Below are 12,679 nucleotides of genomic sequence, written 5' to 3'. Positions count from 1 at the left end.
GTGCTAGACAGCGTTGATTGAACTGATGCTGAGAGAAACCATCTCCATCGGAAGACCATCAACAGCTTTATATGTCAGTTCTGGCTCATAGGTACCAGAACTCCATTCTCCATCTCCTGCTCCATCTCAGAGTCAGTCAAGGAAAACCCAGTAGGCTCTCCTTTCCTTTCATGTTGTAAACGTCTCACCAAAGACGGCCCAAGCCCAGGGCAGTTGGCGATGGGAAACATTCTGCGCTTCACTTCCTCTCAAAGTGAACAAAGACCTACAACGGACCGTCAACACATAGCAAGCACCAACAGGGACGAACAACTTACCAAAGAAGGGATAACAACATCGAAGAGACACTGTCAGCTGAGTGTTGGCGACGTCTTCTCAAAGACCTAAACCGCCCAGAGACATCTCCATGCTCCCCCAACGAGTCTGGAGACCCAAGTCCGACTCCAGTCTCTCCCACCCGACACGACAATCTTCAAGAGACCCCTGGTTCATCTCGGTCTATCTCGCCGTGATGCCATTGCCGACTGCTTACTAGGTAGGTAGGAGACCGTCTCGTAGGCGATGATCGATGATCTGCTTAGTGGTATGGAAAGAATCACAAAAGCTCAGCCATCTCGTCATAAGAGTCGTAACTGTCGATGACCTCAAACGCCCTTCTTCGTTTAGTGCATTTCACCTCCTCTTTCTCGTTGGTAAGGTAGGTACCTACCTAAGAGGTACCTAGTTAATGTTGGTCCACAAGCAGAGCGCGTGCTACATCGGGGGTCGAGAAACATAAACCCAACGAGCCGTGTCTGAAGCCGGTGAATAAGGTATTTCGTTGTTCGTGTTGTATATCCGTTTTTGACAACCGCGCCTGGACTACCGCTGCTCTAGCACCCGTGACATGAAAGAAGACGGCTGGGACAAGCCACCCACGTCATGAGCACATCCAGCCGCAGATATCTAGAGGTGATAAACACTGGAACCTAAGCGAGCGAAGAAGAAGAAGAAAGGGAGGAGTTGGCTTGTAACGAAAATGATTTGTGATCGGAGTCGCGGACCGGGATGGCCTAGGTGAGGTGATTGAAGCAAACAGTGACGCCTCACCCGAGGATGGCACCTAAACCATCACACCGACCGACTGTCTGCCCACCAATAGTACACTACGCACGGAGCGTTGTCACAGGAGCATTTTTAACCAACTGAGCGTTTGTTGGGACGGCTGGTTATGTCCGTCAACATTTCTTCAGCTTCTTTGCCCCTTTCAGGAACTTGTTCCTCCTTTTCTTTCAAGAAGCGTGAAGGTTGCACAGAACACCACCTTGATCCAATGATACCAGTTATGAACAATGAACGACGCGGACATTGTTAGCACAAGACATGGTAGGTATGACGAAGTGATAAAGGAGAACTCAACCAGTGAAATGCAAGTACCTCCGTCCAAATACCTAGTATGACCTCTTCTACCTGTACCTGTACAGATCCAACGAAGCAAACCAAAAACACTGCGGTCATGAACCCCCCCATCCCGAAATGCCCTTTTATACGCCCCCAATATATCCACTATCACTTATCTACACTGACACACATGATTCAGGGAGCCATTTCACAGTCCTTACAGGTATTCCATCCAACACCCCCAAGCACTCCCCATCGCCATCCCTCTCGCCGTCTTACCCCCCCACTACCCTCACTCACAACAACTCCGGCACCCTATACCCCCCCAACCCTCCCATCCTCCTTCGCTCCAAATCCCTCATCTCCCTCTCCCTCTTCTCCTCCTTGGCCCGTCGAATCGCACACCCACCCAACCTCATCAACTCCCCCATGAACTCATCCACCGTCTTCAAGTGCAACAGCTCCGTATGCGTCAGTCGACGGATACGTATCCCCTTGATCAAATCTGGAGCGGATTCCAGTAGTCTCAGGTCGTCTTCGGCCTGGGGATCGAGCGGGTTAAGTAGGATAGAGCAGAAGATGGTCATGACTGCTGACATTGGGTAGAGGATTATGACCCTTTGGCATTGTTAGTTTCGGCTGGGAGAAGGTATATACCTCAGAGGTAGATAGAGGTAAAATGGCGGTTGGGAGTAGGTAGATAAAACGGTGGTGGTTGGGAGAAGAGCTGTGGTACGGGTGCGCAGGAATTAGAGATATAAAAAAAAGAAAGACATACCAGAACGCTTCACCCAGCAAGGCGCGCGTAACGGAGCGTAGGTAGATGAGTGTCGATCGACTGGCTTCTACACTGAGCGCCAAACTCGAGCTGACGCCTTCCATTAGCATCTCCCCCGTCCTCGCGGCGCTCATGCTGCTTTCCTCTAGCACCGAGCTCCGGTTCTGCCACGCTCTACAGCGACCAGTCGCTTGATGAATGGTGGCCACCAGGTGGTGGTACTGTAGGTTGATAATGATGGTGCGAACGCTTTCGCCTGCCGACATGGTGGTAGGGTCGTAACCGGCACTCTTTCCGTGGCCCTTCTGACTTTGTCCGTATCCCTGTCCCTGTCCCCGTTCATCTAGCTCAGAGGCACGTCCAGATCCATGAGATGACCATGTACCTGTTTCATCCCCGCCGCGCGGAGGAGGACCCTCACGTGAAGTCCTAGATAGCGACAACGCAGGCCGATACCATTCAGGCACGGATAGCCGCCACCTTTCCAGCTCGTCGTCTAGCTCGCGAATGTCTCGCAGCAACTCGGCGTCGGACTTGCGCAGGGCGGAGGCGGAGTACAGAAGTTTGCAGGTTTTGGATTTGATGAGCGTTAGGCGGAGGTCGCCTGGTAAAGCGGGAACGGAGGTTTCGTCTATTTGGCGGTAGGGGAATTCAAGGGAGGGATGTCCGAATCCAGGGGCATGTTGTCCTTGGGGTGCTGATGTCATGGCTGTGGGAGGAGCACCACCGGGGGCTTTGAAGGGATTATTAGAACCGAATGGTCCTGCTCCTTGGTTGTAGGGATAGGGGGGAGGGGAGGGCATGTTGGGATAAGAGTTGGGGTGGGAGTTCAAGGAAGAAAAGTGCCGTTCCTTGAGGATTTCCAGCTCGCGACGGTCGAGGAACTGGATTTCGAGGTAGCCTGGCGGTAAGGAGAGGTCGCAGTGGTCGTCGTCGATCGAAGGGGGTTGGCCTGTTCGGAGAGAAATATCCGTGTCGACGCTGTAGCAGAGCCAGAAGAGCCTGCGGAGGTGACGGCGTTTATGGTCTGCGAGATCAACGGGGGCCGAAGCCGGTGTGGTCGTCCCACTCCTTGAACCAGACCCTGAAGTTGGTAGCCTGGAAGCATTAGACAGTTTATGTCCGCCCAGCATGAACATGATCCGACAAGCGAGCGCCAAAAGCATAGCTGATGACTGGACCTGTCCCAAGAAGAGCTGGTACAGACAGAGCATAAAAGACGCTTGTAGACTGGTGATATCCAGCGCCTGGATGGTTAGCGGCAAAAGCATCTGCGCGTTGGCAGCCATCATATCCGTATCAATGTTGGGGATATCCGGGAACCTCTGCGTCCTCTCGACCTCCAGCAGCGAAATGACCGATAGGAAAGCAAACACGCACGCCTTGGCGGTGATGTGCTCAAAACCCAACCCATTCCTGTCCCCTCGCCCATGTGCATAAGCCAAATCCAACGTCTGTTTGAACAGGACCGGGTCAACCAGCGGAAACGCCAGCCGGAATTCGGAACTTATAAAGAAGGAGAGATATTGCTCGACGATTTTGCGATCAGGGAGTTCGATCTGCTCTATGGGCTTTTCTGCCACCTTGCAGAGAAGACCCGAATCGGCGCTGGGCCGCGTCTGCCAAGGGGGAATGTCACCCCATATGGCCGGGAAGGAGGCCTGTTGACCGGTACGAGAACGGATCCATGCTTGGCCGTCTTCGGAGAAGAAGGGGATGCCGTTATAGGAGGATATTTCTCCCAAGTGGTAGCCGGCGAAGTGGAGCTTGCCAAAGTAGGATCCGCAGCCGGGGTTGGGGACGGGGAAGTGGGTGTAGACGGGGTGGACTTGTTCTGGTTCTTGGTGGTGGTGGTGATGCTGTTGTTGATGATGGTGTTGTTGTGATTGGTGTTGGTGTTGATGTTGATGTTGATACTGGGCAGGGGTATGGTATGTGTGGTCCGAGGAGACACTGCCGTGAGGGGAATGGGTGCGGGACAGGGAACTTGGATGAACCGAAAATGGAAAGGTGTGATGACCAGAACGGGAGGTTGGACGAGTAAAGCCAGATGTTGAAGGAGGAGTTGAGGCAGCAGAGGATGAATGCGAGTGTGGATGGTAAGGGTCCAGGTGCTGGGCATGGATCTTGTCGTCGATCGATCCACCGAAAGAAGATGAGTGACGATGGTAGGAGTTGCTGAGATCTGGGTTCGATACTGGCCTAGACGAGATGCCAAGATGGGCGGCCAGGGGTGGCAGTGATTGTGGGTGAGGTGGGAGTGGTGACGGATGCGGCTGAGGTTGGGTTGCGTTAGGGGGACGGGGCTCGGAGAAAGAGGGGCCGATACCCGGACTGACGTCGACGATAGCCGAGGAGGGGGAGGAAGGGCCGGCACTGGCAGAGGGGGTTGAGGTTGTGGTTGAGTTGGTGCTATTCCGAGCCCACGTTTTTCGTCCGACCAAGCGGCGATTGAAGGTGCATGTCATGCCATGGTGATGGCACCAATTGCAGTTGGACGAGGGCACATCGGCGCTATCACATTGGATCTAGCGTAGGTAGTGTACAAAGTAAGTATATGTATATGTAAGATGGAAGCAATATGTAGTAGTGTACAGTAGAGGTTATCCAATACACACCTTTCGCCGGTGACACGAGTCGCATGCTCTCTTCCGCTTCTGCCTTGTTTGAGGGGAGGTCATTGCGCGTCAAGCCTGATGGCGTCGGGAAGATGGAGAGGATCAGTGGTACTTGGGTCTCGGCCTGTGGCACCTTGGCGACGGCTTGACAGGTTGGTTGCACGATACCAGGTAAGGCAGGTAGGTACTCGCCGTTGAGGTTTGTCAGACGCTGGCGTGGATGTTGTGTTGTACTAACGGTTTGTCAGCGGATTTAAGCTGCAGTGCTGTTAGTGTCGGTAATAAACCTGGAATGTGTCGAGTACATCCGGATGCGGTCTCAGTCCGTCAACTTCCTCACGACCACTCGGTCGGGCCAGAGGGACTGGATGTTATGGGACAGACCCTGAAAAAAAAGACAAGAGAGGAGTTTCAGGGTCCATGATGTCGACTGACTGACTGGTCGAGCCAGTTTGAAACAGATCGAAGGAGCATCAAATGCTGTTTTGGTCGAGACCTGCAGACTTACAAACATAGTGGAAGCTCCGAAATTTTCATGACACCGAAAACAGACGGGATTGATGTGAATTGCCTGGTTATGTCATGTAAGACAGCGGCCGTCACGTCATCTGCTACTAACACATGGCGGCGTCCGGGGGGAGGGGAAATGTTAACGTCAGTCTCGAGTGTAGTGTATACCGCACTGTGCTCGCACGCGCCTCGCCTCTCCCGGGACTGTTAACTCTTTTTGGAAAAAAAAGAACAAAGGAAGACCATGCTCCCGTCATCACTCGTCAGCCATGTATCATCATCATCATCAATTCTGTTCTATTCCTTCCTTTTCCCCTTCTGTAGTGTTATCATTCGGCTGTCTGTCAGTCAGCCATTCGATCCGGACTTGAGTTCCGACATTTTACATGGAAACTCGGGTCGGATCCGATTCAGACCGACGGACGTGTCACGCAGTGAGCCCCTGGAATAATTGTTAGTGCACTACCCGAGTTTCACCAACATGTCGGCATACCTATACGTGCCTGTAGATTTGTCCACGACACCAAGCATACCTACTTTCCACTCGACTAGACAAAAAGAAAAGACGTCCAGATAGCAAAATCACCAATGGACAACATGCGTAGCTTATTTATCGCCTTCATTGAGGTGTCAGTTACTCAAGGCGTATGTATATCGGTGGTTAACATTGCAGTGTGCTGGTTGTTAAGTACCCCACCACCTACCTCTATGTACCACTAACACTGATGGCTCACTCACTCACTCTCACTCACTCTTCAGAGTTCAGCGGGCTGATGATGGAAGGACGACCGATGGACGCGGCGGGTGGGCGGGATCCGATTCAGTGGCCCGGGGGGGGGACGCCGTATGGAAAAGTCGGAGCGGGGTCTGCCATTTCCCCGATGCACGGACCATCACCTCGATATGCCCAAAATAAGGTGAAAGTTCAGCTTCTCGGTTTTCATTCACATTCCACAATCATGAAAAGAGGTCAGTAGTGTAAATGCTCAGTCATCACAATCACTACTTCACGGCAATTGCCGCTCCCCAATCACTCATTCACCGTTTACACTGTAGACCGCTCTCCGGATCTGCCGGCCTGCTTAGGGCTCACTTGCTGACCTCCAGTTACAGACAGACAGACACCGCAACCTCGTGTGTAGCCGGCGTTAGACATTGCGCCCCTCCGTATCTCCACCAGTTCGCACATTCTATCAAAAGCTTCTACGGAGTCCGGGTCGAGACTGAGAAGCAAGAAGGACAATTTTGCCGCTTACTTAAGCGGGGATTTACTGTGACGAAGCCGGGGTCTGTCTGGACATCGTCTTTCCAGCCAACCAAATATCTGGAAATAGGGCCCTCCGATTCCCCTCGATCCCGCCGAACCGTCCTCTGCTCCACTTGGTCGCGACGCCACCACGGCTTTGGATCCAGAGATCGATCTTGGCACTTTCATCTCACAAATCTCTGCGTCGTCGTCGTCGATGGAGTATGTGTTGTTATCGCCTAGCCCCCTACGGTCTGCCTTGCGTTGAAGGTCCCCTCTGATATCGATCCTACCAATGTCCACGTAGGCACAGAGATCTCCCATGCTTTCTTTCCTCATGTAGAAACGACCGCTGAAAGATGGATTGGATTTCAAAACAGCAGCGGCGTGCAGTGTTCCATCTCCCCGTTGCCGCGTCCCACAAGTCGGAGCTCGTCAGCCCGATCGAGGAGAAACCTTAAACCCTTGAACCTCCAAAAGTGGATATTTCGTGTTTTCTTCACCGGCAAGATGCCTTAGGTAAGCGGCGAAATGATGAAAAGCCGCCCCCACCATCATTGGTCTGCCTTTCGAGCTCTCATCGAAGCTTCCATGTCAGGCCGGCCGCCCTTTGTTATCAATCTCCGTCATGGATCCCAGATCCACCCCGTACACGTTCTCAAGCCTAGGATAGACGCAAAAGGCAAAAGATCCAGGCACACCGTGCTGCTAGCTCCCATCACAGCACTCCGTTCAGCTGTCCCCCATCCTCCCGCCGCTTCCACTTCCCGAGAATCTCGTAAGCAGGCGCCGCGGCGACATGGAATCAAACAACCCACAAACGGCTGTTCGCCGTTGGTGAGTGTCCACCACACAAAAGCCGAGCTCCGACTTCTTATCATACTGTGAGGTATCCAAGAGAGGTGTAGAAATACGTCCTTTCCCCTTCATTTTCCTAATCCCATCATCTTCTTGATCTTCTCTTCTTCAGTTCAAATAAATATTACCCTTAATACATACATATATTCAACCCCTAATACCCACCCCCTCCATCGAAATTTCATCATCACCACCTTGCCTTTTGATATCAACAAGTTTCACCACCACTGTTTTTCAAAGCGGCCGACCACCGACTACCGGTCACCAACCCATCCGCCATGGGCGTTCAAGGCGACAGCAGCAGCAGCAGTGCTGCCTCTGCACAAGAGGAAAACGCTGTTGATAACCGCACATGGGGTCTCAAACACAAGGTTGAGGCCATCAAGGAGCTTGAGCAAAGCTCGGGGATCCCTGCCCGCGAGCTGGGTGTTACGTGGAAAGATCTTACCGTCCAGGTCATCAACTCGGACGCCGCCATCCAGGAAAACGTCATATCTCAGTTCAACATTCCCAAGAAGATCCAAGAAGGAAGGCAGAAGCCCCCCCTCAAGACCATCCTCGACAACAGCCATGGATGTGTCAAGCCCGGTGAGATGTTGTTGGTCTTGGGCCGTCCCGGTTCCGGATGCACCACCCTTCTCAACCTCTTGGCCAACAAGCGCGAAGGCTATGTTGCCGTTAACGGTGATGTCCACTTTGGTTCCATGAACGCCAAGGAGGCTCACAAGTACCGCGGCCAGATCGTCATGAACAACGAGGAGGAAGTCTTCTTCCCCACCCTTACTGTCGGCCAGACCATGGACTTTGCGACCCGCCTCAACATTCCTTACAAGATCCCCGATGGCGTTGCCTCCCCGGAAGAGTACCGCAAGGAGAACATGGACTTCCTTTTGGAGGCCATGAGCATCCCTCATACCAAGGACACCAAGGTCGGTAACGAGTACGTCCGCGGTGTCTCTGGTGGTGAACGCAAGCGTGTTTCCATCATTGAGTGCATGGCATCTCGTGGTTCCGTCTTTTGCTGGGATAACTCTACCCGTGGTTTGGATGCTAGCACGTAGGTTACCCCCATCATCCTCATCAAACACTCTAGAATCAGACTAACATATCCCTAGTGCTCTCGAGTGGGCCAAGTGCATCCGCGCCATGACCGATGTCATGGGTCTCTCCACCATCGTCACCCTCTACCAGGCTAGTAACGGTATCTACGATCTCTTCGACAAGGTCCTCGTTCTCGATTACGGCAAGGAGGTCTACTACGGTCCCATGAAGGAGGCCCGCCCCTTTATGGAGGCCCTCGGCTTCGAGTGCCAGGAGGGTGCCAACGTTGCCGACTACCTTACCGGTATCACTGTTCCCACCGAGAGAGTGGTTCGCTCTGGTTTTGAAAAGACCTTCCCTCGCAACGCCGACCAACTCAGGGAAGCCTACCAAAAATCCGACATCTACCCTCGCATGACCGCCGAGTACAACTATCCCACCACCGAGGAGGCCAGGGAGAAGACCAAGTTGTTTGAGGAAGGTGTCGCTGTTGAGAAGGACAAGCATCTCGCAAAGGACAGCCCTTACACCGTCAGCTTCTTCCAGCAGGTCAAGGCCTGTATCGCTCGCCAGTATCAGATTGTCCTCGGCGACAAGCCAACCTTCCTCATCAAGCAGGGCTCTACCTTGGCCCAGGCCCTCATCGCCGGTTCCCTCTTCTACAACGCCCCTGATAACTCTGCTGGTCTCTTCGTCAAGTCGGGTGCCCTCTTCTTCTCCCTTCTCCACAACAGTCTGATGTCCATGTCCGAAGTCACGGATTCTTTCTCTGGTCGTCCCGTTCTGCTCAAGCAAAAGGGTATGGGTTTCTTCCACCCTGCCGCCTTCTGCATTGCCCAGGTTGCTGCCGATATCCCCGTCATCATCCTGCAGGTTACTGTCTGGTCTATTGTCTTGTACTTCATGGTTGCCCTGTCCATGGACGCCGGTGCTTGGTTTACCTACTGGGTCATTCTCATCGCTGCTACCATGTGCATGACGGCCTTCTTCCGAGCCATCGGTGCTGCATTCAGGACCTTCGATGCCGCCTCCAAGGTTTCCGGTTTCATGATTTCCGCTCTCATCATGTACAATGGTTACATGATTCAGAAGCCCAAGATGCACCCTTGGTTCGGCTGGATCTACTGGATCAACCCCATGGCCTACTCATTCGATGCTCTCTTGTCCAACGAGTTCCACGACAGGATCATTCCCTGCGTCGGCGTCAATCTGGTCCCCAACGGCCCTGGCTACGCTGATCTCGACCATCAGTCTTGCGCTGGTGTCGGTGGTGCCATCCAGGGTGAAAACATTGTCTATGGTGACAATTATCTCAAATCTCTTTCTTACAGCCACTCTCACGTCTGGAGGAACTTTGGTATCATCTGGGCTTGGTGGGTCCTCTTTGTCGGCATCACCATCTTTGCGACTAGCAAGTGGCGTCCTCTTTCCGAAGGCGGTCCTTCCCTGCTCATCCCTCGTGAGAAGGCCAAGATCGTCAAGGCCATCCAGAACAACGATGAGGAGAAGGCCGGTGCTACCAGCAGCGGCGAGGAGACTGTCTACGACAAGGAGGCCAGCGCTGGCGAGGCCAAGGACTCTGACAAGGAGTTGGTTCGCAACACGTCGGTCTTTACCTGGAAGAACCTCACCTACACCGTCAAGACTCCTTCTGGTGACCGCGTTCTCTTGGACAATGTCCATGGTTGGGTTAAGCCTGGCATGCTGGGAGCCTTGATGGGCTCTTCGGGTGCCGGAAAGACCACTCTTCTCGATGTTTTGGCCCAGCGTAAGACTGACGGTACCATCAAGGGTTCCATTCTCGTCGACGGCCGTCCTCTTCCTGTCTCCTTCCAACGTTCCGCCGGTTACTGCGAGCAGCTTGATGTTCACGAGCCCTTCTCCACTGTCCGTGAGGCCCTCGAGTTCTCTGCCCTTCTTCGTCAGCCTCGTGAGATTCCCCGTGAGGAGAAGCTCAAGTACGTCGACACCATCATTGATCTCTTGGAGCTTCACGATCTCGCCGATACCCTCATTGGTCGCGTTGGTGCTGGTCTCTCTGTCGAACAGCGCAAGCGCGTCACCATTGGTGTTGAGTTGGTTGCCAAGCCCAGCATTCTCATCTTCTTGGACGAGCCCACCTCTGGTCTCGATGGTCAGTCTGCCTACAACACGGTCCGTTTCCTCCGCAAGCTCGCCGATGTTGGCCAGGCCGTTCTCGTCACCATCCACCAGCCTTCCCAGCAGCTCTTTGCCCAGTTCGACACTCTCTTGCTTCTGGCCAAGGGCGGCAAGACCGTTTACTTTGGCGAGATTGGTGACAACGCCCAGACTGTCAAGGACTACTTTGCCAAGTACGGCGCCGCCTGCCCCGAGGAGACCAACCCGGCCGAGCACATGATCGACGTCGTCTCCGGCTCCCTCTCCAAGGGCAAGGACTGGAACCAAGTCTGGCTCGAGTCGCCCGAGCACCAGGCCATGACGGAGGAACTCGACCGCATCATCGACGACGCCGCCTCCAAGCCGCCCGGCACGCTCGACGACGGACACGAATTCGCCATGCCGCTGTTGGAACAGCTCAAGATCGTCTCTACCCGCAACAACATCTCGCTCTTCCGCAACACCGACTACATCAACAACAAGCTCGCTTTGCACATTGGCTCGGCCCTCTTCAACGGCTTTTCCTTCTGGATGATCGGCGACAGCGTCTCGGACCTCCAGATGCGCCTGTTCACCATCTTCAACTTCATCTTTGTCGCTCCCGGTGTCATCGCCCAGCTGCAGCCTCTCTTCATTGAGCGCCGCAACATTTTCGAAGCCCGCGAGAAGAAATCCAAAATGTACAGCTGGATCGCCTTCGTCACGGGCCTCGTCGTGTCCGAGATCCCCTACCTGTGCGTCTGCGCCGTCCTCTACTTTGCCTGCTGGTACTACACCACGGGCGCCCCGCACGCCTCGTCCCGCGCCGGCGGCACCTTCTTCGTCATGCTCATGTACGAGTTCGTCTACACGGGCATCGGCCAGTTCATTGCCGCCTACGCGCCCAACGCCATCTTCGCCACGCTCGCTAACCCCCTGGTCATCGGTATCCTCGTCTCCTTCTGCGGTGTCCTCGTGCCATACCAGCAGATTCAAGTCTTCTGGCGCTACTGGATTTACTACCTCAACCCGTTCAACTACCTCATGGGTTCCATGCTGGTGTTTAACCTCTGGGACAAGAAGATTGAGTGCCGTGACCAGGAGTTTGCCGTGTTCAACCCGCCCAATGGCACGACGTGCGCCGAGTACTTGGAGGGGTACATGATGGGCATGGGACGGGCGACGAACTTGATTAACCCGAGCGCGACCGAGGGGTGCAGGGTTTGTCAGTATACGTCGGGTAGCGATTACTTGCAGACGATCAACTTGAAGAGTTATGGGTATGGGTGGAGAGATGCGGGGATTGTGTGTGTGTTTGTGGCGAGCAGTTATGCGATGGTTTATGCGTTGATGAAGTTGAGGACGAAGACGAGTAAGAAGGCTGAGTAAGGCTCGTTGCACGGTGTGTGGTTGGCAAGGAGAAGGAAGATACCCACGGTAGTTAATGATGTACGGATGTACGAATTTGGGAGGGAGGATGACGTTTATAGAAATGGCATGTCTGGTCGGTATGATTGCCATGCTTACAGGTCAGGTAGATTTGGAGGGGTAGGATGGAAAAGGAGCATTTGCTTTTTAGGGCATTTATTTGCATCATCATCATCACATAGATAGACACTTTTCTGGATAGACATTTTGGTAATAATACCTCTTTTCTAAGCATTTTTAAGCATTGATACAAGTTTCGCTTCCATTATATTCTTGAATGCCGTCGCTTACCTAGGTAGTTTCCACTACTTTGTCCCAAAGTTGGGAGGTGGACTTTGATCTGATGTGAAGAAGTCAATGTGAGGTGGGAAGCACGGGGTGACCAGTTTCTGTGCACTGGCTTTGTTGTTTGTTCGTTATCCAACAGAAACCCGTTTGTACGCGCGTGTGCCTTTATCGTTCAGAACTGAAAAGCGGCACGAGGATTGAGGGGTAGAAAGGTGATTGAGAGATCGCAACGAACACAGGCTGGACCCAACACAGCTCCCAGGAAATTCCCGTCAGATTGATACCAATCAAGAGAGGTACCTACATCTGTACCTAATTCATGTCTCGTCCGCACCTTCCTCTCCCTCTCCTCCCATCTATTTCTTCCAGTCCCCACCACTGCACTGCACTGTCTGGTATTGTCTGGTACTCCGA

The 12,679-nt window shown here is 53.4% G+C and overlaps 2 protein-coding genes across 2 annotated transcripts; one reads left to right on the top strand and one right to left on the bottom strand.

The window, feature by feature from the left end:
* Positions 1–1,676: 1,676 nt before the first annotated feature.
* On the bottom strand, positions 1,677–4,839 carry NEUTE1DRAFT_36433 (uncharacterized protein; the record flags this gene model as incomplete). The annotated part of the gene is made up of 3 exons (XM_009848852.1): positions 1,677–1,885; positions 2,220–4,686; positions 4,777–4,839. 3 exons carry the CDS (start codon positions 4,837–4,839, stop codon positions 1,677–1,679), a joined length of 2,739 nt encoding a protein of 912 aa, XP_009847154.1.
* Positions 4,840–7,668: 2,829 nt separating this feature from the next.
* On the top strand, positions 7,669–11,938 carry NEUTE1DRAFT_77655 (uncharacterized protein; the record flags this gene model as incomplete). Its single annotated transcript, XM_009850296.1, has 2 exons — positions 7,669–8,447; positions 8,506–11,938. The coding sequence occupies 2 exons, from the start codon at positions 7,669–7,671 to the stop codon at positions 11,936–11,938; spliced, it is 4,212 nt and encodes a 1,403-aa protein (XP_009848598.1).
* Between the last annotated feature and the right edge of the window lie 741 nt (positions 11,939–12,679).

This window comes from Neurospora tetrasperma (assembly GCF_000213175.1).
Source record: "Neurospora tetrasperma FGSC 2508 unplaced genomic scaffold NEUTE1scaffold_1, whole genome shotgun sequence".
In the NCBI taxonomy this organism is placed as follows: domain Eukaryota; kingdom Fungi; phylum Ascomycota; class Sordariomycetes; order Sordariales; family Sordariaceae; genus Neurospora; species Neurospora tetrasperma.
Note: the sequence above shows the minus strand (reverse complement) of the source record. Positions and strands in the feature narration are given on the sequence as shown.